This window comes from Scyliorhinus torazame, chromosome 17 (genome assembly GCF_047496885.1).
Source record: "Scyliorhinus torazame isolate Kashiwa2021f chromosome 17, sScyTor2.1, whole genome shotgun sequence".
Classification (NCBI taxonomy): Eukaryota; Metazoa; Chordata; class Chondrichthyes; order Carcharhiniformes; family Scyliorhinidae; genus Scyliorhinus; species Scyliorhinus torazame.
This window is the reverse complement of record NC_092723.1, coordinates 169,417,374-169,441,850: the sequence shown is the minus strand read 5'-3', so window position 1 is coordinate 169,441,850 and position 24,477 is coordinate 169,417,374. Positions and strand designations below refer to the sequence as shown.

General features: G+C 49.2%; 1 protein-coding gene across 5 annotated transcripts in view; it reads left to right on the top strand.

Moving 5' to 3' along the window:
• The window catches only part of cacna1ha (calcium channel, voltage-dependent, T type, alpha 1H subunit a), a 455,001-nt gene that overhangs the window by 373,121 nt on the left and 57,403 nt on the right, over window positions 1-24,477 (top strand). For all 5 annotated transcript variants that reach the window (XM_072481633.1, XM_072481630.1, XM_072481632.1 and 2 more), the window contains exons 26-27: window positions 1,010-1,143; window positions 13,782-13,852. In XM_072481633.1, the coding sequence (XP_072337734.1) occupies window positions 1,010-1,143; window positions 13,782-13,852 (205 nt within the window). The remainder of the gene's footprint in view (window positions 1-1,009; window positions 1,144-13,781; window positions 13,853-24,477) is intronic.

Genomic DNA, 24,477 nt, shown 5'->3' with positions numbered 1-24,477 from the left:
CCACCGTGCTGCCCCCCAAAATTAAGACTGCTCATAATTAAAATATACTATTCTCTTCAGTTTGGTTTAATAAATGGTAGCGTGGCATTTGTGCTCTTGAAGATTCACTGGTGTGTAAATGCAGCATATTGTTGAAAAAGTTTTTTTTCTCTGAAGTATATTTGATAAGATAACCTACTTACGTGAGCGTGGCTTGGTCACGCCTATTGTGGCCGGGTTCCTGATCTCAACGCCTCGTGGGACTAGGGTAGATCCTGCGAGGTGTAGTGGCTGCTGGGAAGCCTGCGGGAGGTTTTGGCCATGCCATGCTCCCCTTCGAGCGCGATGTGGCTAATCGATCTCGCCCAATATCTTTCCTCAATTTGCAACAATTTCCTCTTTTGCTCTACTAACTTTGATTTCCTGAAACAGACTTGCCATTAGTGAATATTGTACGTAGCATTCCCAGTGTTGGTTAGGGACTCCAAAAAGGAGTGGTACTACTTTGTGTCTAATTTTAATGTGTCAATTTGTCATAAAAGCTGCTTCCATATTTACACTGATAGCAGATATTTAGCCTGTAAAACGTTTCCTGTGAATTATCACCCATGGTTGTCAGACGTGTTGGAGTGAAAGAAACACTCCCCTTGTTAATTGCAAAGAGGAGTCCTTTTGGAAGAAAATAATGTCCTGGTGAATTACACCTGGCCGATGTGGATTCCATTTGCTGAGTATCAAACAGACGTGACGTCACTTCTCAATTTTTAAAAAAGTTAGCAAATTGCTCCCATCTGGTGAGCATTTTGTTGAAGCCTGAATATATTTCTTGTTGTTAAAAGGCTTAAAGTGGGTAATGTGTTCACAGAACAACTTGCAGCAAGAACAGTTCACATTTGTTTCAAAATGCATAGCATAAATTAAGTTGAAAACATCATTGGATGATGTGATGTCACCCATGATATTGCCTATACACTCTCACTAATTACAGGTTTGGGAATTTACAAGTGCAAATCCAATTACTCTTTTTCAGGTGGAACCAACTGGATCTGGCTATTGTGCTTCTCTCAATAATGGGAATAACCTTGGAAGAAATTGAAATTAATGCCTCACTCCCTATTAACCCTACTATCATTCGCATCATGAGGGTGTTACGAATTGCAAGAGGTAATATTGTCCTCTATTAGCATAAATTTAACATTTGTGCTGGAACTATTGTTAAAAGCTATGGAAAACTGAAAGTACTTTTGCAATTAAATGCATTTATGTATCTTTTTTTTCTATTTGCGCTTTACTGATCACCCATAGAATCAGCAATAGTGCATCGCATAAGGAATAACGGATGCCTGGCCGTTATTATGAATAACCCAATGCAGTACAAATGACATTTCTAATGACAGCTGCATATTAGGGTCGCTTTACAGTCTCTGCTTTACTCTCTGGGATTGTTATTTGCTAAAGTTCATTTGGTTTCCATCATCTCCAGTTTCTATCAGGATTTGGTTCCGAATTGAGTTTGACAGTAGTTTTCTTGCTGGTGCCAGTTGGCAATGAACTTCTTTGGCTCAGGGAGATAAATCACTTGGTTGCATGGTGCACCGAAAACAACCTTTCTCTAAATGTTGGAAAGACCAAGGAACTGATCATCGGCTTCAGGAAGCGCAGCACGACACACACTCCCGCCTGCATCAATGGCTCCGAAGTGGAGATGGTCGATAGTTTTAAGTTCCTAGGGGTCACCATCACCAACAGTCTGTCCTGATCCACTCATGTTGATGCAACAGTCAAGAAAGCCCAACAACGTCTCCACTTCCTGCGGAAGCTAAAGAAATTTAGCATGTCTGCATCGACACTCTCAAACTTCTACAGATGTGCCATAGAGAGCATCCTATCCGGCTGCATCACAGCCTGGTATGGCAACTGCTCGGCCCAAGATCTCAAGAAACTGCAGAGTGTGGTGAACTCAACCCAACGCATCACACAAGCTTGCCACCTGCGCATTTATTCTGTCTACACCTCCCGCTGCCTCAGGACAGAGACTCAGAGACCTCTCCAACCCAGGCGTTGCCTTCTTCCAGATCCTTGCATCAGACAGAAGAAAGTCTGAAGACTCGCACATCCAGACATAGGAACAGCTTCTGCCCCACAGCTACTAGACTCCTCAACAACTTTCCCATGGACTGATCTGTTCCCTGTAAGAACACTATTCATAGAATTTTTTTTTTTCATAGAATTTACAGTGCAGAAGGAGGCCATTCAGCCCATCGAGTCTGCACCGGCTCTTGGAAAGAGCACCCCACCCAAGGTCAACACCTCCACCCTATCCCCATAACCCAGTAACCCCACCCAACACTAAGGACAATTTTGGACACTAAGGGCAATTTATCATGGCCAATCCACCTAACCCGCACATCTTTTGGACTGTGGGAGGAAACCGGAGCACCCAGAGGAAACCCACGCACACACGGGGAGGATGTGCAGACTCCGCACAGTCAGTGACCCAAGCCGGAATCGAACCTGGGACCCTGGAGCTGTGAAGCAATTGTGCTATCCACAATGTAACCGTGCACGACACCCTGTGCTGCTCTTGCTCATGTATTTGCTCCGCACTGTAACCAATTACTGTTTGCCGATGTACCATTTGTCAATGTTCTCTGTTGATTATTCTTTTTTGTCTACTATGTACGTACTGTGTACGTTCCCTTGGCCGCAGAAAAATACTTTTCACTGTATTTCGGGACATGTGACAATAAATTAAATCAAATCAACTCACTTTAAGTGACAAATCAAGGGGAGGAAGGATAATGAGAGTGAACCAGTTGTAGGCACGAGGGGTTTATTAGTTTTTACAGATTAAATAAACCTAGAAATGCAATGGAACTTGTATCCAATAATATTTTAAAAGCCTTGGGCAGGATTCTCCGTTTGCCAACACCAAATTCGTGAAAGTGATTGGGGGGAAAATAGGTTTCGACTCCAAAATCGCAGTGGGTGCTGATTTGACGCCAAATCGCTATTCTCCGTCACCTCGACAGCGGGGTCAATGCATACTGGAACGCACGTACAGTAAACACCATTTATATATCACTAGCGTGCCCGACCCGGTATTCTCCGGGACCTCCACTGGACTGCAGTTCTGGACGACTTGTGCTTTCAAAAATCATGAAACTGGCATGGTGGCTGCTGAGGGAGAGAGGAGATAAGACATGGAGAGGAGCGACTGCGGGCTGCCAGGCAGTGGGAAGGCCCTGGCGGGGGAGCGGGCGTGGGAACAAGGGAACAGGCCAAGTGGCAGGGGTAACCTCCAACGGGACTGGGCGATGCCCAGGCACGGACTGCCATTACCACTGCCATCTTGCTGCGCATCCACTGACCACCCACCTTGGCCCCTGATTCTGCACCGTGACATTGGCCATATGGACGGCCCACCCCCGCACCCCACTCTCCGCCACCCCCCCCCCCCTCCCCCAACCCGGCCGACACTTACTGACAGTCCACCCAGGTCAACACCCACAGTAGCCCCTATGGGGGCCGCGGTTAGAATACCGGGTCGGGCCCGCTAGTGATATATAAATGGTGTTTACTGTACATGCGTTCCAGTACACATTGACCCCGCTGTCGAGGTGACGGAGAATCGCGATTTGGTGTGGATATGCGGGTCTTCAGACTATCTTCTGTCTGATGCAAGGGTCTGGAAGAAAGCAACGCCTGGTGAGCGCAGTGGCAGCTAACGATCTGCCTGGCATCAGGTACGGGCGCCAGGGCCAAAGGCCCCCACAGTGCTAGCCATCGACAGGGCCAGGGCTGTGGGGATGAGGGGGTGTGATCATGTGGGGCAGAGTCCACAGTGCCAACTAGGGCCACCATGTAGCCTGGTGGATCTGATTGGACACGAGGATCTGCACCATGCCAACATGTCACCCTTTCTCATCCTGCAGACAATGGATATTGGAATTCAGCCAGCATTGGTGGCCTTCCTGCTAGTCGGCGCAGCCCTGGGGGATGCCCAGCGGCTGTTGAAGCGGGTACTGCTCGAGGAGGAGGAAGCTGAAACAGTGAAGCGTGCAGCAACGGAACGTGCCACAGAGGGACAGGTGGCAGCTGCCCAGGTTGGGAGAGGCAGTTGCCCAATAGGCCGAGGGGGTGGTGCCAAGGAGGTGTCATGTGAGGCCTCGTGTGTACCGGCACCGCCTGTCATTCAAGGAATTGCCTGACTGGGCATGCCGTTGAAGACTCCAACAGAGCAGAGAGACAGTGCAACATATCTGCCAGATGATGGCACACCTGGCACCGTGGGGATAGGGAGCGACACCCGCTCCCAGTAGCCGTCAAGGTGACAATCGCCCTGAACGTTTATGCGACAGGATCCTTCCAGGCGCCGAGTGGGGACCTGTCTGGGATCTCCCAGACCTCGGTGCATAGGTGCATTCACGCCATCACGGAGGCTCTATTTGCCCAGGCGGCTCAATATATCCACTTCAACGTAGAACAAGCCACCTGGATGCCCGAGCAGCGGGGTTCGTCGTCATTGCCGGGATGCCCCGGGTCCAGGGGGTGATCGACGGGATGCATGTCCCCTTACGAGCACCTGCAGATGACAGGCTGCTCTACACCAATCGAAAGGGGTTCTACTCAATGAACGTGCAGCTTATAATGTGACATTCAGCTGCTCATCATACAAGTCTATGCCCGATACCCTTCATCATTGCACACTCGACGATTCCTGACATGTTCAAGACGCTCTCCCTGGCTGGAGGTTTGGCTCCCGGGTGATAGGGGTTGTACACTGCGATCGTGGCCGATGATGCCTATCTGGAGCCCACAGACCGACGCGGAGACCCGGTACAACAAAGTCTGTGCAGCGACCAGGAGCAAGATCGAGCAGTGCTTCAGCCTCCTGAAGATGCGGTTCAGGTGCCTGGACGGCTATGGACGCTCTGTATGATGCTGAGAGGGTCGACGCATCGTGGCGGCCTGCTGCGTCCTCCACAACATCGCGCAGCAGGGGGGCGATGTGCTGGAGGAGGAGGAACACCAGGCCTCGTTCGACGAGGAGGATGTGGTGGGGGGCGGGTGGGAGATGGGTGGTACATATGGTCCAGGCAGGCAGGGGAGGCCGCATGACGTGTGAGCCAGTGCCAACGTGCATGGAACGCTCTGATTCACCTCCAGGTTCACCGCTTGGGGGGGAACTGGCCAGGGGCATGGACACCGCAGTCAACCCCCAAACCACCTCCCTCCACACTCACCCCGGCCACCCATACCTGCAACTCCCTCTGTGATACATATCTGTCGGAATACGGGATGTGAGCCCTGGGTTGCCAGTAACAGCGGGTTTGGTCCATGGGGTGGAGGATGATGACAACCCGCTCTGCGATGAGCTCCGGTGCTCCACATTGTGGAGGGCCGGGGATCCTACCATATTGTGCTTGGGCTGGGGGAGGTCAGGGTTCTTTTGGGGGCTTCAGAGATCGGGACGTCAACATGACCTTGGATACTTCTGCACCAACAGTTTCTCCCTGGCACGGAAATAATTTTTCTCCAGGCTGTACTGATTGTTGTGTTTGGTGTTCAATGTCTAGCAAGGAATGGGAAGCTCCCCATTGTAAAAAACGGGGCTCAGCTGCGAGTTCCCCGTGCAGGCTCCTTATTCAACACGTGTTGCGATGAATAGCCATGTGTTTCGCAGCACTGCGAGTGCCGGGAAACACAAGGCTAAATGTGCTTGCTTGGGGACTTTGTTCCTTTTCGGGAAAATCGCCGTGATCATTTACCTGTAAAAATAACAAAATTTTGAACAATACGTTGTCAATTAAATCAAATTGTCCCTTAACCTTTATGATTAAATCTATCTCAGTTTGATGCAATGAAAATCTTTTATTCAGCCTGTGAGGTGCCTAATTAAAATAAATTTCAGCAGTGTCAACTCAATTCCTGTTGGAAACATAAAATGCTGCATTTAATTTGACACTAGCAGGCACTAAATTGACTGTCCTATTCAATAAGGCTGCAAGACTAAGATGACCTTGGCTGGGAATGAAAATGTCATATTGGTCCAATAATGGTGCTGTTCTGTTAGTGAACAATTTTTTTCAGACCAGTATAGATTTATCCAGTTCATGAAAAATGTGTACCAGACCTGGGAGATCTTGATCCTGATTGTACTCCTAAGGATTCATTGAGAATTGTGTTTACTTTATACTCATGTCCCAGCACTGATAAAACTTCGGAGACAAAAGTGGACATGTGGAAAATAATGGGGTTGATTTTTATCAGTGTGGTGATATGCGTGGAAGCAATATCATAGATGGCTGGTGTTGCGACCTCCAACCAGCAGATGATGATACAGGCACATCATACGGTCTCAAGACAGTGGTCATGTGGCAAGCCACTTCAATATAAGTGGAGCCACATCCGTCCTTCAGCAGATGGTTATAACACGTACAAGAGGACAGACGTGCACTAGAGGTAGTTCCAGAGGAGTACAAAGAAATTCCATGATAACTTGCTCCGTAACAGATCTTACCACGTCTGATTCAATGAAGATCCTGGTTTGGACAAGTCACAAGTCGTTTAGTAGATTCCTTGCTAGACATTGAACACCAAACGCAACAAACAGTACAGCCTGGAGAAAAATTATTTCCGTGCCAGGAAGAAACTGTTGGTGCAGAACCTTCCAAGGTCATGTTGGAACCCAACACATGTAAATATGAGGAAAGTCAGGTGGGCTGCATAAAGTACAGGAGGAATCTTCTGCGCCTGAAGAATGTGAGGGAGGATGTGGGAGGCCTGAGAATTTGGTAGGGACTAATACCTGAGATCTTCCTGCCTCCACTAGGAGTAAGTTCTGGGCAAGGAAGCCTATGGTCAACCTTCCCACCCACCTCCACTTGGGATCCTTACATAGCAAATTGGACCTTATGGATCCCCTCTCCCAGTGACATCCCCCTCCCCCCCTCTTTCCCCCCAGCAGCATGTACCTTTTTCCCGGAACACCCAGCAATCCTGGGACTCCAGGCGGAGTTCCAGAAACTGCCACAGCTTCCTCCATGGCACTGCCAAGCAGGCCTGGTTGGCCAGCAGCTCTAGGCAAGCAGGATGTCATATCACAGAGTCCACAGCCAGGAAGAAGGCCCGCCATATCCTCTTAAGTGCCTGATGGGACAGATCATATGATGGGCTTCCTCCTAAGAGTCCGAGTGGGTGTCTCGCAATTTCCAGGCAGCTTGTGAAGCACCAGTGAACATGGAAGATCTGCCTGATGTGTGTCCTTCCCACCTGATTTTCATCTCAGGAGATATGTTTCACCCAGGTGGACAGCCAAAAATGCATGCAACCAACTTATTGGTATTTTTAAAAATTGGCTTGGATACTCCGCCACGTGATGCTAGAAACACGAATCGCAATCAGGTGGAGAATCGGGTGTCTGCTGAAAATTGACTTTCGTGCCCAGCCACGAACAAAATCTATGCTCCACAGTCCTGCTGGTGGCAGCAATGGGATTTGCACCCCGTGCCAACGTGGTATGGAAAACCAAAATTTCCATGCGTTTACATATCATTACTGGGTTTGAGCCAGTATGTTCCGGGCAAATGTGATGCTCCGCCACTCTCAGGCAGAAGTCACATGGGCGCGGTTTACTACAGGTATTTATAAACAGGGACTGGGCACCATGGCTGCTGAGGGAAAGAGAGAAGGTAAGCAAAGTTTGTAAAATTGTTAAAAATCGTAGCACTCGGTGAAGGTTGGCTGCCAGTGCTGGGTGGAGTAGCGGTGAGGGACTTGCTGACATATCAGTGAATTCAGGTTGCCCCCTCGAGATCGGGATGGCCAAGCGCTGACCACCATTACTGCGGTATTCGTTTTAAAAGCAACCATTCGGTGCAAGTTACAAGTCACTGGCTGCCTGCTCTGCTAACTGCTCACTGTGTCCTGTAAATGTTCACAGAGCCTCTGGTCATTTGTGAGCCCACCCAATCTACCCCCCTGGAAACCCTCCGTACCCAGCTAACTAATCAATGGAATGGGTGTGACCAAGCTTAATCAGTGGCACACCAAGTGTTGGCACTCCTCAGTGCACTCGTCAGAAGTGCTGCCCCAAGACTTCCGGTGGCGGCCATGTAGAAGGATGTCACACATTGGATGGCTCCTGCTCAAGGTTTGATTTTATTTTAGAAGTTGATGCCTGGTCCCTGGGGCAATTTTTTGTTCAGTAACAAAGGAAGACATAAGGAAGAAAGATGTCCAGAACCCAAAGGAAAGCTGCCGTGAAGAAAGGGGTGAATGAAGTTTTGCCGTTGAATGGAAGGGTCGGCTCAGCAACTGGAAGGATTGCAGAGGCTGGGTAACTGGGTGGCGCCTCACTGTTCACGGCACAAAAGATGACCGAGGTGATGATTGTGGAACTTCAAAAACAGTTCGCAAAGCACATAGAGATGATGAGGAAGGAGATAATGGCAGCATTGAAGGTGCTGATGGAGGAGACGATTGCCCCGGTGAAGGTGGCGGTGTTGAGGCCATCGGCCGAGGTGCAGGAGCAGGGTAATCCCTCCCGCTACGAACTGGATCAGATTCATGGGGCGTGGAGGTCTAAACCAAAGGCGAATGAGCCGCCAAGAACAGTGATTTTTTTGTTTCCGTAGGTACCGCGTGAAGGAGAAGGTCCTGTGTTTGGCAAAGCAGAAGCAGGAGATGCAGTGGACTGGGGCTGGTATACGTATATACCAGGACTTTACTATGGAGTTGGTGAGGCGGTGGGCGGCCTTCGGCCGAGTGAAGACAGCACTGTATAACAGCAGGGTGCGGTTCGGCTAAGTGTACCCAGTTAAGTTGAGGGTGACCTACAACTCCAAAGACTTTTAGTTTGAGACAATGGAAGCGGCGGAGACGTTTGTGAAGGCAGAAGGACTGGGACAGAAGTGAGAAATTGGACTGAGAATTGATCTTGGACTGAAGGTAGGGGGGGGTGGAGGAACGTATGTAGCTCTATTTTTCACTGTATGTTGTTATATGTGCTAAATGAGTTGAAGTTGCCTATTTAGACAAGAAAGAGTTGGGATTTTATTTTGCAATGATGGTTCTTTGCAGTTTGTGTGTTTACACTGGGGTTGAGTGTTGAAGGGGATTTCTTTGTGTTCCTGGGACTGGGCGGGAGGGAGGGGTTTGGAGGGGAGTGAGGCCTGGGCATGGACCTCAACACTGGCTAGCACAAGCTGGCCAGTGAACAGGAGTGTGGTGGGGGGAGAGGCTGTGACCATCAGAACCTGGTAGAATAGGTTTTGATGGGCCCAGGAGATGTAAAAGGTTGGGGGAGAGGATCGATACTGGGTGAGGTCTGATGTACCATCAATTCACTTCAAGACGATGAGAGGGAGTGAACATAGGCTTTATTATCCAAGAACTTGCCTGCCCGTGACTGCTGTACAAATGAGCGCCGCCCCCAGGCGGCCGGTCTATATACCGTCCGAGGGGGGCGGAGCCCAGCAGTGTTCCAGTTCAATACCTGGAAGGAGATCATATTACCATTGGGCCACAGTGCTATACAGACAGCTTATACTATGGTGAATACATTCACCACAAGGTGTTTTCAAGAGGAAGTGAATGGGAGGGTTCTGGGAGAGGGGGGGAGGGGGGTGCTCGATGGTAAAAATGGGACGGGCGGGCTAAGCCCAGTGGGTAAGGCCTGTGTGGATGAGGGGGAGAGGGGGAGGGAATCCTAGAATTTACAGTGCAGAAGGAAGCCACTTGGGCCATCAAGTCTGCACCGGCCCTTGGAAAATAGCTCCTCACTTAAGCCCACACCCGTAACCCAGTAACCCCGCCTAACCTTTTTGGACACTCGGGGCAATTTATCATGGCCAACCCACCTAACCTGCACACCTTTGGACTGTGGGAGGAAACCGGAGCACCCGGAGGAAACCCATGCACACACTGGGAGGATGTGCAGACTCCACACAGACAGTGACCCAAGCCGGGAATTGACCTTGGAACCCTGGAGCTGTGAAGCAACTGTGCTACCATGCTGCCCTTGTCCCCTGGTTAGGATAGTTACATGGAATGTGAGGTGTTTGAAGGGTTTCACAATTCATGGTGGCTGTTTGTTATGCATTTCCGAGAATTGGTCACCATTCAACATTGGGGGGGGGGGGGGGGGGGGGGGCGTCGGCGGTATTGTTGTCTTTGGTTACACTGTTTACGGATTGATTGTTAATTTGTGTATCTTTGTGGTTTTTTTTACCTGTAATGTACTGGTGGATGTTTTGGTCTGTATATTGAGTGGGGTGCAGTTTGTGTGTGTGTGGGATTGTTACTGTATTTATTTTGGTTTGTCTTTTCTTTGATTGTTTATTGATGTTGTTGAAAATGTTGAAAATGAGGAGAGTAAAAGGATTTTTTTAAAAAGGAGCACTGCCCCACTGCAGCGGAAACAGAAAATTAGCCGAGCTCAGCCCAAATAAAGGACACATGCGCTGTGGTCTTCGGTACTTCCCTGGCACACTGCCCCCTCATAGCAGAGGCCTCATTGGTGACACTATCAGCTAGCTGACTCTGTAGGTCCACCAGCTGTCCCAAGCCCAGTCTGTTCGCTACGCTCCTGCTCCCATCCACCCTTCCCTGGACAGGTTGTTGCAACCTGTGTCTCCACCCAGGACCCACATGACACTACAGCTACATCCCCAGCAGAAGCCCAGCCCCTCGCTCAACCACATCTGTAGGACCTACCTACATACAAGTCTTCCTACGGAAGCTAAAGAAATTTGTCATGTTTGTATCGACTCTCACAAACATCTACAGATGTGCCATAGAGAGCATCCTGTCTGGCTGCATCACAACCTGTTATGGCAGCTGCTCGGTCCAAGATCGCAAGAAACTGCAGAGTGTGGTGAACTCAGCTCAACGCATCACACAAGCTTGCCACCCACACATTGATTCTGTCTATACCTCCCGCTGCCTCAGGAAGGCAGACAGCATTATCAGAAACGCCTCGCACCCAGGCATAGCCTTCTTCCAGACCCTTCCATCAGGCAGAAGGTACAGAGGTCTGAAGACCCGCACATCCAGACATAGGAACAGCTTCTTCCGACAGCTACAAGACTCCTCGACGACTCCTCCTCGGACTGTTCTGTTCCCTGTAAGAACACTATTCACAGTGCCCTACGCTGCTCGTGCTCATGTATTTGTTTGTCTGGCCCCTTGTTCTGCGCTGTAACCAATCACTGTTTGTCGATGTACCATTTGTCAATGTTCCCTGTTGATTATTCTTTTTGTCTACTATGTACGCACTGTGTACGTTCCCTCGGCCGCAGAAAAATACTTTTCGCTGTACTTCGGTACATGTGACAATAAATCAAATCAAACCTAAGCATGGAGGCGATTGTTGGCACACCTTGACCCTCTCCACCACGCATTAGGTGTCACCCTGCTGGCGGGATAACACAAGGCTAACCCAGTGAGGACACGAACCGTAAACCCCACTGAGGAGACCGGACAAGGGCTGCAGAGGTTATCGCTGACACGGGTTATCTCCGAGGGTGACCCCAGGTGGAACGTCCTATTGTCCTGAGGGCCTGCCCATGCCATCCTCCAACACCCACACCACTAACCCCCTGCACCCCCCCCCCCCCATGTGGTTAATCCTCTACACCCAGCGGAGCCCACCCCTCATACCCTTCAGACTGATGCAGGTCCAGATTTCAGTGCAAATAGGTTTAATTGTGACTATATACATTATTATGTCCTGACACCTACCTTCTAATCTATGTACAGCACCCGTGCCAACGTAACTGGTACCTAACTTCGTAAACTTACGTGGCCTACTAAGTGTTTCCCCAGGCGCACATCAGACTTGGAAACGGCCTGATGCATTTTTCGCCCTGTGACCTGAAGTGCCTTTTGTGGCCGTCCTCTGTAGGGCCTTGGCCTGGATCACCCCGGCTGACTTTTGGGTGTCACAGGCGACGAGGTGCCACCCTGTTCTTCCTGCTGCCCGTCAGGTGTGCCATTGTCAGATGTTAGGATTCAGAAGTGCAGGGGTGTTTTAGCATCTCCCGTGCAGGAGGCACTGGCATGGGCCTCATTGTGGTCATATATGTCTGTGAATAGTATTGTACGCAGTTAGAAATGCAACCTCCGACCAGCTGGTGACATCAGACATTGGTCACGTGATATGGGAGTTTCGTCAGTTGGTAGTAAGGCGTACAACAGGACAGTTGCACATCGGGTAGTTCCAGAGCAACCTAGTCTATAGTATTCTGTATGTTACCATTCCACGTGTTCATCAATAAAGCATCGTTCTAGTTAAGTCACCAACAGTTCTGTGAGCATCATTGCAACGACAAGACAACAGAACACAACATGGTACCAGGAGTGTTGAACATTTAAAGGTAACAGCAGAAAAGACGTAGCAAAACCAGCCGAAGAATGAGAACGGAAAGAGAAGCAGTCACAAAGTTGGTCTCAAAAAAGACAAGAGAACGGTCATGGAGTCAGTCACAAAATTGCACTCAAAACAAAAAAGAGGAAAAGGAGAGTGGGGGATACCGCGAGTCCCACTGAGGACACCAGGCAAGGAGACATCGGCAATGTGGCCGGAGACCACACAACAACGCAGCAGCAAAGAGCATCACGAGAGCACACAACACGCAGCAGCAAAATGTATTGTGTAAAGAATGGAAAAAGCTGAAGATGCTGAATGTCCCGGCCACACCCTAACGTCTCCATTGGCTCCAGGATAAACTCTTCCACAGGCTCAGCATCTGGCTGGGACCCAGCTGGGTCCTGGGATCCAGCAGACCTCCAACTGCTGTCTCACCTGGTGTTCCTACCTCCACCTGATGTACATTAGCAGCAGTGTGCTGGTCACCAGATTGTGCCCCAGAAGCCTGACCACTAACATTTCCCACCAAGGTGTTTGAATCTGCCTCCGCATTGGTGACTGCTCTGTCCTAGGCCACTCCGTCACCTCCAGGGTATGCTCCTCAAAGGTGGTGAGGATTCTGATGTCCAGCACAGCACCCCACCGCCAGTCTGTGCCCTTTCCTGGCAATTGTCAGGAGACACAGTGGTGGGAAGGGGTGTGAAGGAAGGGTTGGGGGGGGTGAAGGGAGGGTTGTGGGTCGCATGGAGAGTTGGGGCAGAAAGGTCTTGATGGGGGGGGGGGGTTTCGGTGCGATGGTGTCTCTCACTCGTGCTGCCCGGCGTAGATCGTTGACCTTTTTCCTGCACTGGAGGCCAGTCTTCCTGGAGACACTCCCTTCGCTCACAGCCGCTGCCACCTCGTCCCACGCAGCACTGGCTGCCCAATGGCTGACGCTCCTGAATCCTTGGGGAAACAGGACATCCCTCCCGGCCTCCACAGCGTCTAGCAGCCTCCCCAGGTTTGCGTCCCCTAATCTTGGGGTCGATCTTGGTCTCCAGGATGTCATTGTTGCGGGATGGCTGGGGTTGGTAGAGCAAGTGTTGCTTAAATGCTGATCGACCTTGTTATTGGGGGCAGGCGAGCACGATGTCAACAAATCAGCCGGCCAGCCTTCATTTGGGGCCTCGTTAAGTGAACCAATTAATATTGAATAGTGTTGCCGGCCTCGCTGGGCTGAGCGCCGGGAAGCTCACAGCAGTTCCCACTCGCTACCACACTTTGAAATCTTGCCGGAGAATCGTGCCTTTCGTCTCTCAAACCGGGAATAACACCCATTATATTCAATATGTTGATGCAAATACATTTTTTCTCTACATGGTCTGTGCAATACTTGAATTAATAATAATTGCTTATATTAAGTGCATTTTGTTGATTCTTGCATCCTTAGTGCTCAAACTACTCAAGATGGCTACTGGAATGAGGGCTTTACTTGATACAGTTGTACAGGCTTTGCCTCAGGTATGTTCTAATAATATGATTTTGAGTACTATGTTGCTAACACTTTCTCAAACTGTGAATTTAGAAGACATATAAAACCGCATTTTTCCAAGGAAATAGAATTTTCTACAATAAGAACATAAATTGTGAGCTTTTAGTATGATAGTTTGAAAATCATCTGGATTTTGGCATCAACTTCGTGACCTTAAATATCAATTGAGAGATGTGTAAATATCACGTTTTGAGGGGAAAATGTAGATTGTAGTAACATAATGTGTGATTTTAAATTAAATGGATTTTAAATTAAATTGGATTGTGAAGCATTGAAGGTTAAACAAAATTTTGATGCTAAGAGAAATTAACCAGGGTTAATCTTTCTTTCTATAAATACTGCTCATCCAAATTGAGCGACAGGCATTGATAAGGGGGTAGATTAGCATCAGACGTACTGTGTGAAAAAGATTTCCTTGACAGGCATACCGAGTTCAGTGCATTGTTTTCATGCCTGGCTGATGTGTTGGCAGTTGATGCAGAGATAATTAATATCAGGTTGAAGAGGAAGGGTAAGCTGGGTTACAACTATTAAAGCTGTACAGGTCAAGTATCCATTATGCAAAATCCTTGGGGCCAGTCCCGTTTCAGATTTCAGACCATTTTGGTTTTCGGATACTGTCTATAGGACTATGCCTACTTACATTACAATAGGCAGTAAAGAACAACATTTCTGCAGTCTCCCCATCAGTCAAAAGAATGCATGATGGATGCATTGTTATCAATGTTAAACATTTCCTTGACATCCTCTGCCTCCAGCAAACTCACGCATTCTATTGATATATCTTTTGTGTACTCAAGGAGGTGGTATACAAGATTCATTTTCTTTAGTTTACAGGAAAATTTTCAAAAACGTATTTGTCAATATTATAATCTTCAATGAGCATTGTTGTGAGCCAAAGGTTGTACCAGCCTTTTGTCAACGTGTCTTTATCACCAAGACACCAGGCATTTGGCAGAAATGTAAATGGTGTCCTTCACTGTGAACTCCTTTTGAAGCCTTCCACCCCCAGACCATTGTTCACAGCACCAAGCATACTATTCCAGAAGGAATTTTTATATTTAAATTTCATGAACTGAAGGATGCCTTGGTCCATTGGCTGAATTAATGACATTACTTTGGTGGTGAAAGTCTACAGCGGAAAAAAAAGTTATTCACCAAGAATTTCAGGATGTGCTGAGCAATTGTCCAGGAGCAACATGATTTTACAGTTTTCTTGAAGTCGGCCTACCCGATGTTGCGTACATGCCTCTGGCACAAACCAATCAGAAAACATGTCCTTCGTTACCCAGCCTCTCTTATTGACTAATAGTGAACAGGTGATGTCTGAATACCGTTGATGCACCTGGGACATTTACTCGATTACAGCCAATTTACATTTATGTGTGCCAACTCTATTGGCACAAACCAAGGATCATCAACCTATATGTAGCTTTCTTAACACCTCTTGGTGCACTGTCCTCTGCCATTGCTAGTGTTTTCCTAGGGACATACCACCAGAGCAGATTTGTTTTGTCAGCATTGGAAATTTGTTCAGGCGACAAGTTTTCATCTGAAGTTAATATAGTAAACTGAAGTAATATAGTAAACTTATCAATATGTCTTCCAGTGGCATTGTAATCTGCCGATGCTTCATCAGCACAAAAATTTGATACCATGATACATCTTGAATTTCTGCAACGAGCCTGTTGTATGTTCCATGCATCTTCAAACCTCAGTTCTTTGTGGTAGGTCTTGGCTTTGCTGTATGATCAATAGGGCAGTCACTCCTGTGATGACAAATCCACTGCATCATAACATGATCATGTTCATTATTTTTGACCTATACATATTTTTCATATTACTCATTAAAGTTTGTGAATCGCTTTCAATATAACATTTCAACAATTTGCCTTTCTGCTTCTTTAAATAGTTTTGGTGTTGATACCCATCCAATACTCCTTACTCAATTGCCTCACAGACACACCATGGTCAAGTTTCTGCAGCAACTGTATGTTCTTAGCAATCAATAATGAATTATGCTTCCTTTTCTCATGGTTAGCCATAAGGGTATCTTGTGATCTTTCTGACATGTTCACCACAAAAGTTGCAAGTAAACAGTGCAGACAAACAACTAGACTTCCCGTGTTAAATGTTGGGTGAGGCTGGCATGGTTCGTATCGGCCCAGCGACTTCCACTGGTCTGAATGGTACAGTGACTTATTGACAGTGACTGTTCTTTTTCATATGAGGCATTGGTTTGCATGTGCCAAGGCTTGAACGTCTGCTGTCCTTGCTGGTGTCAGGGCCATATTTGGAGTGTAGTTGCCCTACCCTCTCGTTTGTAAGGGCAACAAAGAGTCTACACTGAGTTTGGTTGAAACAAAAACTTACTTCATTTTACCACAAACTTTTGTGTGCAACTCCAGTAGATCCCTTCTGGGTCTTCTCTAGTCTGAGCCTTACTAGCCAACTCTATGCAATCCAAATATTTTTAAGGGCCCCGCCCCCTTATCAGAGGAGCTCGTACTATGAAAGATCCATGGGGTAGTTAATCATCCCTACCCCATAATTATTCTTCTGTGCGGTTGATCTCCTACTTTCTCAATTCACTTCCTGGAATATGACAGCCCACAAAACTAAATTGACATGCTTGGAGAACTTTCAAGTAGATAATGAACCAGTTTGCTGACTTGCAACAAGATTTGTCTAACATTTGGTCTTGAGCAAATAAGTGGCAAGTTACATTTGCACCACATGAATGTCAGGCAATAACAATCTCCAACAAAACAGTGTAGAACCACCTGCCCTTAGGTATTCAATGGCATCATTACCCAGTCCTCCACCGTGAATACCTTGGGGCTTACCATTGACCAGGAACATAACTGGACCAGCCCTTGGTACAAGAGCAGGTCAAGCGGCTGGGCACTCTGGCAGGAGTCACTCACCTACTGATTCCTCATGGGGCATATGATTAAATATTCTCCACTTCCATCAACACTCAACACCATAAAGGACAAAGCAGTTACTGTTGGGCACCCCATCCATTTTATCCACCATCAAAAGCTATCTGCATGATGTAGTACAGCGATGTGCAATGGCTTCTTTAGCAGCAACACCCAAACCCATGATCTCCAACACCTAGAGAGACACCTAGGAGATGCAGGGGAACATCATCACCTCCAGGTCATGCAATATCTTAGTTTGGGCATACATTTACGACTGTTTGTTGCTGTGAGGTCGAAGCAGCATTGTTCGTGCACGGACTGCAGTGTTCCAAAAAGGCTCATCAGTACTTTCCTTGAGGGCAACTAGGGATGGTCAATAACCAGAATTGCCGTCAATGTCCACATCCTTTTTTTTGCACTCCTTTTATTGGCATTCCTCATATTTATAAATAATTGTATATATACATCACATTTTTCTTACCCGCAATGTCCAGATCCTGAGAATGGAAAAAGAAAGCTGGTGCACAAATGGATGATCTTCGGACCTTGGAGCAAAATGACGGAAGCTTTCCATGCACCTCTCCACAACATAAATGATCAGAGGAGGCTTGACACTGACACCTGGTGCATAAAGCGCCATAATGTCCAAATTTTGGAGAATGGGATAAATTAAAAAATATATACATGGGTTTCCAGCATACCCCTACAGTTCCTGTTCAGAGAGATGATAGAACATAGAACAAATTATGTGCATATGTACAAAGCTTTTTTTTTTAAAGACTCTCTGCTCTAATTCTAGCTGTTCAGTGAGACCATGACTTGTAACACGGAAATTGTAAAATTAACATTTTCAATTTAATTTACCTGCTGTGTGTTTTTTTAATTACTACAAGCTAAATTGATATAACAGCAGGATTTGTTCAATGATAAATTATTTTGCCCATAAATGGAGCGGCTTTCAGAACAATCAATATATTTTTATTTTTGACTATTTATCGACTTTTTTTAAAAAACCTGTGGTCAGTTGTTAAGAGTTTATTGATTTGCCTTCTCTGGTAAATGTTAATGCCTAACTGCTTCACTTTAAAAAATCATGCACTTCAACAGAGACTTGAGTCGAAACCAATCCAGTTAGTTTTATTGGGAGTCTGGTGATTGAAAGATGTAATAAAACGTTCTGTTCAACCAAATTAACATCTTGTACAAATAACAAAACAACTCAATTAGTAACTTTTCCTCTGTGTTGCAAAGCAATTTGTGATCAATTCAGTGACTGATGACATCAGTGTAATAGGAATGATTGATACACTACTGTGGCTTATCATATATCGACTTCCATAAACACCATAAAATACAGCTTTGCTGATAAATGCTTTACGTAGAATCTAATAACATTCCAATCAAATAAGCTTTTTAATGGATTTTTAAAGTGCTTCACATGTGGAAGAAGAAAAGTACGGAGCACAATAGAGAAAAGGTTAGAGAGGAAGAGCAGAAAATATGATTTAAAAAGGTTGGTTCTTGAAGCAGAGAAAAGAAGCAGCAAAAACAAATTGGTTTATAGAGATATACCGCAAATAAATCAAGGAAGTTGGGAAGGCAAGATGTTCCCCTTCTGATGCTGACTGTTGTTACCCCTGTTATTGTTTTGTGGTTGATCCTTTTTTTTAACAAACATTTTATTAAGGCATTTATGATTTTATAACAGCAAAAGATACAAATACAAATGTAAACATAATTCAGTGCATAACACCCTCCCAACCAACAACCGTTCCCCGCCAACAATCCCCAAGTCCCTCCATCTCCTCTCGCTAATCCCACCTAAACTGAGCTAAACTAAATTAACTCCCCCTACCCCCCCCCCCATTCCCTAACACCCCCCTCCCCCTATTGTATCCTCTAACAGTTTAGTTTTCCCTGAAGAAGTTGATAAACGGCTGCTGCCTCCGGACGAACCCTAACATTGATCCTCTCAGGGCGAACAATTTTCTCAAGCCTGAGAAACCCAGCCATGTCGCTAACCTATACCCCCGATTTCGGGGGCTCGGAGTCCCTCCACGCTAATAATATCCGTCTCCGGGCTACCAAGGAGGCAAAGGCCAAAACGTCAGCCTCTCACGCCCCTGGACTCTCGGGTCATCCAACACGCCAAAGATTGCCACCTCTGGATTCGGGGCCACCCTCGTTTTTAGCACTTTGGACATGACCTCGGCAAATCCCTGCCAGAGTCCCCTAAGCTTTGGATATGCCCAACACACGTGGACATGTTTTGCACACATCACACACCTGTCCCCAAAAAACCTGCTCATCTGGGCCGCCGTCATGCGTGCCCGGTGAACCACCCTGAATTGAATCAGGCTGAGCCGAGCACATGATGAGGACGGATTGACTCTTTTCAGAGCATTCTCCCACAAACCTGCCTCTAGCTCCTTACCTAGCTTATCTTCCCACTTGCGCTTTATCTCTCCTATTTGGACTCCCTCCCACTCCATGAACGCTTTATAAATTTCCGAGACCTTCCCTTCCCCCACTCCTGTTTTCGAAACTACCTTGTCCTGTATCCCCTGTGGCGGTAGAAGCAGAAAGGTCGAAACCTACCTTCACACAAAGTCCTGCACCTGCAGATAGCGAATCCCATTCCCACCCGGCAATTCAAACTCCTCCTCCAAATCCTCCAAACAAGGAAAGCTCCCATTGATAAACAGATCTCCCAGCCTCTCAATACCTGCTCTCTGCCACCTCCGAAACCCCCATCCAACCTCCCCGGGACAAATTGTTGATTGCCTCAAATTGGAGCCCACACCAACGCTCCCTCCACTTGTGGTTGACCCTTGAGTGCACTCCTGACAATCTATTCCATTAATTCACATAGAATGAAAATAAGACATGTAGATCTATGGTTGCTGACTTAACTGTCCTGGAAGAAGTCAATGAATGGTTTTACATCTCCGGGCAAACCCTTCCATCGACCCTCTTAAGGCAAATTTAATTTTCTCCAGCCTAAGGAAATCCGCGAGGTCACTCACCCATACGCCCGGCTTTGGAGGCTCCGTGTCCCTCCACCCAAACAGGATCCGTCTACGGGCTTCCGACAGTCCCAACACTGCCGATTCTGGACTTGGGACCACCTTCACCCCCAGTACTCCGACAGCAAACCCCGCCAAAATCCCTGCAACTTCAGACATGCCCAAGACATGTGAACGTGATTCGCGGGCCCCCACGCATACCGCCCACACCTCCACTCCCTCAAAGAACCAACTCATTCTTGCCACCATCATATGCGCCCTATGGACTACCTTAAATTGGATGAGACGCAGCCTGGCACACGAGGAGGACCCATTCACCCTCCTAAAAGCTTCCTCCCATAACCCAGCCTCCAGTTCAACCCCACAGCTCCTCCTCCCACTTTCGCTTAACTACTCTTATTGGGGCACCCTCCCAATCCATCAATTCCTTATATATCTAAGTCACCCTGCCCGCTCCAACCCCTGTTCTCGACAGCACCTTGTCCTGCAACCCCGGGGGCTGCAGATCAGGAAAGGACGGTACCTGCTTTCTCATGTAGTTCCGCACCTGTAAGTATCGGAACCCGTTTCCACTGGGCAACTCATACTCCTCCACCAGTCCTTCCAAAGTCGGGAAGATGCCCTCTGTGGTAAACACCATTAGTGGTATATTGTATGTTTACGGCACTGCCGTATATTACAGGTACGACGGTAAATCCCTGCCTGCTGGCTCCGCCCAGCAGGGGGCGTATAAAAGTGTGTGCTCTCCTGCGCTGCTGCCATTCTGGTTCCAGCTACAGGAGGCACAACATCTTGTTCAATAAAGCCTCGATTGTTCCACAATTCTCATCTCGTGGTAATTAACAGTACATCAATTTATTGAACAAGATTTTAAAAATGGATTTCCTCATCAAGCCTGATCACCTGCAGCTGAGCCCTCACGCAGCCAACGCCACGTCCACCTTCGACCACTGGCTAGCCTGCTTCGAAGGCTACCTCAGAGCAGCCACTGAGGAACCCTCGGACTCGCAGAAGCTCCAAGTCCTCTACTCACGGGTGAGCCCTGACATTTTTCTCCTCATCCGGGATGCGCCCACCTACTCCGAAGCGATAAAGCTCCTGAAGGGACATTACGTTAAACTGATGAATCAAGTGTATGTCAGGCACCTCCTGGCCACGAGACAGCAATTCCCCGGGGAGACTCTGGACGATTTCTTAGGGGCCCTACAGATCCTCGGTAGGAACTGTGACTGCCAGGCAGTTTCGGCATTCCAACACACCAAACTTTTAATTAGAGACGCTTATGTCACGGGCATGAAGTCTACGTATGTCCGCCAGCGACTATTGGAAGGGGTTACGCTCGATCTCGCAGGGACTAGGCAGCTGGCTAATTCATTAGAAGTGGCCTCCCATAACCTGCAGTCCTACACCCCCGACGGCGAAGCACCCTCGTGGGCATTGTGGGCCCCACCAGCTGCCGTCTCCAGCTCACCGCAAGCCTGTGCCGCGCGGCAGCCAGCCAACTCTGGGGGGCCCAACTGTTATTTTGTGTACAAAGCAAACACTCCAGGCAGCGCTGCTCGGCGCGAAGCGCGACCTGCAATGGGTATGGGAAGAAAGGGCATTTTGTTTCCGTTTGCCAGGCCAGGTCGGTCGCAGCTGTTTCCAGGCCCAGCATTTCTACACCCCCCACGTGCGACCCAGGGGCGCCGCCATCTTCCCCTCCGCAAGCCACGTGCGGCCCGTGAGCGCCACCGTCTTCCCCACCACAAGCCACGTGCGGCACATAGGCGCCACCATCTTTGATGCCGCCCGCTATGGGCACCGCCATCTTCGGCGCCATTTTGGACCGCGCCTCAGGACCCCTGCTTGTCTGGCTGTTCGCCACCTACTGCTACCTCCGCCACCGCTGATCAACCCGGGGCCTCCCAGCATCTTCCGCAGCTCGCCTCCATCACCCTGGATCAGACTCGGACCCACAACCTCGCGACCGCTACGACGACGGTGAAGATCAACGAGCACGAGACGACCTGCCTCTTTGACTCCGGGAGCACAGAGAGTTTCATCCACTCCACTACGGTAAGGCGCTGCTCCCTCCCGGTACACACCTTCACCCAGAAAATCTCCCTGGCCTCCGGATCCCATTCCGTTGAAATCCGGGGGTACTGTATCGCGACCCTCACCGTCCAAGGCGTAGAGTTCAGCAACTTCCGGCTCTACGTCCTCCCCCACCTCTGCGCTGCCCTGTTGCTCGGCCTGGATTTCCAGTGCCATCTCCAAAGCCTGACTTGGAAATTCGGCAGACCCCTGGCCCCCCTCACCGTCTGCGGCTTCACGACTCTTAAGGTCGATTCACCTTCCCTGTTTGCGAACCTCACCCCGGACTGCAAACCTGTCGCCACTAGGAGCAGACGGTACAGTGCCCATGACAGGACCTACATCAGGTCAGAGGTCCAACGGCTTCTGCGGGAGGGGATCATCGAGACCAGCAATAGACCCTGGAGAGCTCAAGTAGTGATAGTGAAAACTGGGGAGAAGCACAGGATGGTCATTGACTACAGTCAGACCATTAGTCGGTACATGCAACTCGACGCGTACCCTCTCCCACGCATATCTGACATGGTCAATCAGATTGCGCAGTATCGAGTCTTTTCCACAGTAGACCTGAAATCTGCCTACCACCAGCTCCCCATCTGTCCGGAGGACCGCCAACACACTGCATTCGAAGCAGATGGCCACCTCTATCACTTCCTTAGGGTTGCCTTCGGTGTCACCAATGGGGTCTCAGTCTTCCAGCGAGAGATGGACCGAATGTTTGACCAGTACGGGCTGCAGGCCACCTTCCCGTTCCTAGATAATGTCACCATCTGCGGCCATGATCAGCAGGACCACGACGCAAACCTCCAAAAATTCCTCCATACCGCCAAACTCCTTAACCTCACCTACGATAAGGAGAAATGCGTGTTCCGCACCAACCGCTTGGCCATCCTTGTCTGTGTAGTGGAAATTGGATCCTACGGCCCGACCCCGACCGCATGCGCCCCCTCCTGGAACTCCCTCTTCCCCACTGCCCCAAGGCCCTGAAACGTTGCCTGGGGTTTTTCTCATATTACACCCAGTGGGTCCCTAATTATGCAGACAAGGCCCGCCCACTCATCACATCCACAGTTTTTCCCCTGATGGCTGAGGCCCGCCAGGCCTTCAACCACATCAAGGCGGACATCACCAAGGCCACGATGCACGCAGTCGACGAGTCCCTCCCCATCCAAGTGGAGAGCGATGCATCGGACGTGGCTCTGGCCGCCACCTTCAACCAGACGGGCAAGCCCGTGGCTTTCTTTTCCCACACCCTCCATGCTTCCGAAATTCAGCACTCCTCTGTCGAGAAGGAGGCCCAAGCCATTGTGGAAGCTGTGCGGCATTGGAGACATTACCTGGCCGACACGAGATTCACTCTCCTCACTGACCAACGGTCGGTTGCCTTCATATTTAATAATACACAGCGGGGCAAGATCAAAAATGACAAGATCGAGCTCTCCACCTATAACTATGAGATCGTGTATCGCCCGGGGAAGCTCAGTGAGTCCCCAGATGCCCTATCCCGCAGTACATGTGCCAGCGCACAGGTAGACCGACTCCAGGCTCTCCACTATGACCTCTGACAGCCGGGGGTCACCCGGTTCTTCCATTTTGTCAAGGCCCGCAACCTGCCCTACTCCATTGAGGAGGTCATGACCGTCACCAGAGACTGCCAAGTCTGCGCAGAGTGCAAGCCGCACTTCTACCGGCCAGATAGAGCACACCTGGTGAAGGCCTCCCGCCCCTTTGAACGCCTCAGCATGGACTTCAAAGGGCCCCTCCCCCCCACCGACCGCAACGTGTACTTCCTCAACGTTATTGATGAGTACTCCCGGTTCCCCTTCGCCATCCCATGCCCCGACATGACTTCTGCCACGGTAATTAAAGCCCTGCACAGCATCTTCACTCTGTTCGGTTTCCCCACCTACATCCACAGCGATCGGGAATCCTCTTTCATGAGCGATGAGCTGCGTCAGTTCCTGCTCAGCAAGGGCATCACCTCGAGCAGGACGACCAGCTGCAACCCCCAGGGAAATGGGCAAGTGGAGAGGGAGAACGGGACGGTCTGGAAGGCCGTCCTGCTGGCCCTGTGGTCCAAAATCTCCTGGTCTGTTGCTGGCAGGAGGTCCTCCCCGACGCGCTCCACTCTGTCCGGCCGCTCCTCTGCACCGCCACTAATGAGACCCCTCCTGAACCTGTGTTTGCCTTCCCCAGGAAGTCCACCTCCGGGGTCTCGCTCCCAACATGGCTGACAGTTCCTGGATCCGCAGTCCTCCGGAATCAAGTTCGGAGCCATAAATCGGACCCCTGGTCAAGAAAGTCCACCTCCTACATGCAAACCCGCAGTAGGCCTACGTGGCACACCCCGACGGGCGCCAAGACACCGTCTCCCGCCGGGACCTGGCACCCGCTGGGTCCCCACCCACGACCCCCGACCTGACACCGCTCCTTCCCCCCCCCAGTTGCCTCATTCACCCCTGCGCCACTCGCTCTCCCTCCAACGAACCTCACTGCAGCCCCAACCCCAGCAGAATCCGTCCTCACACTGGATCCACTCAGGGGTGACGAAGACGAGGACAACAT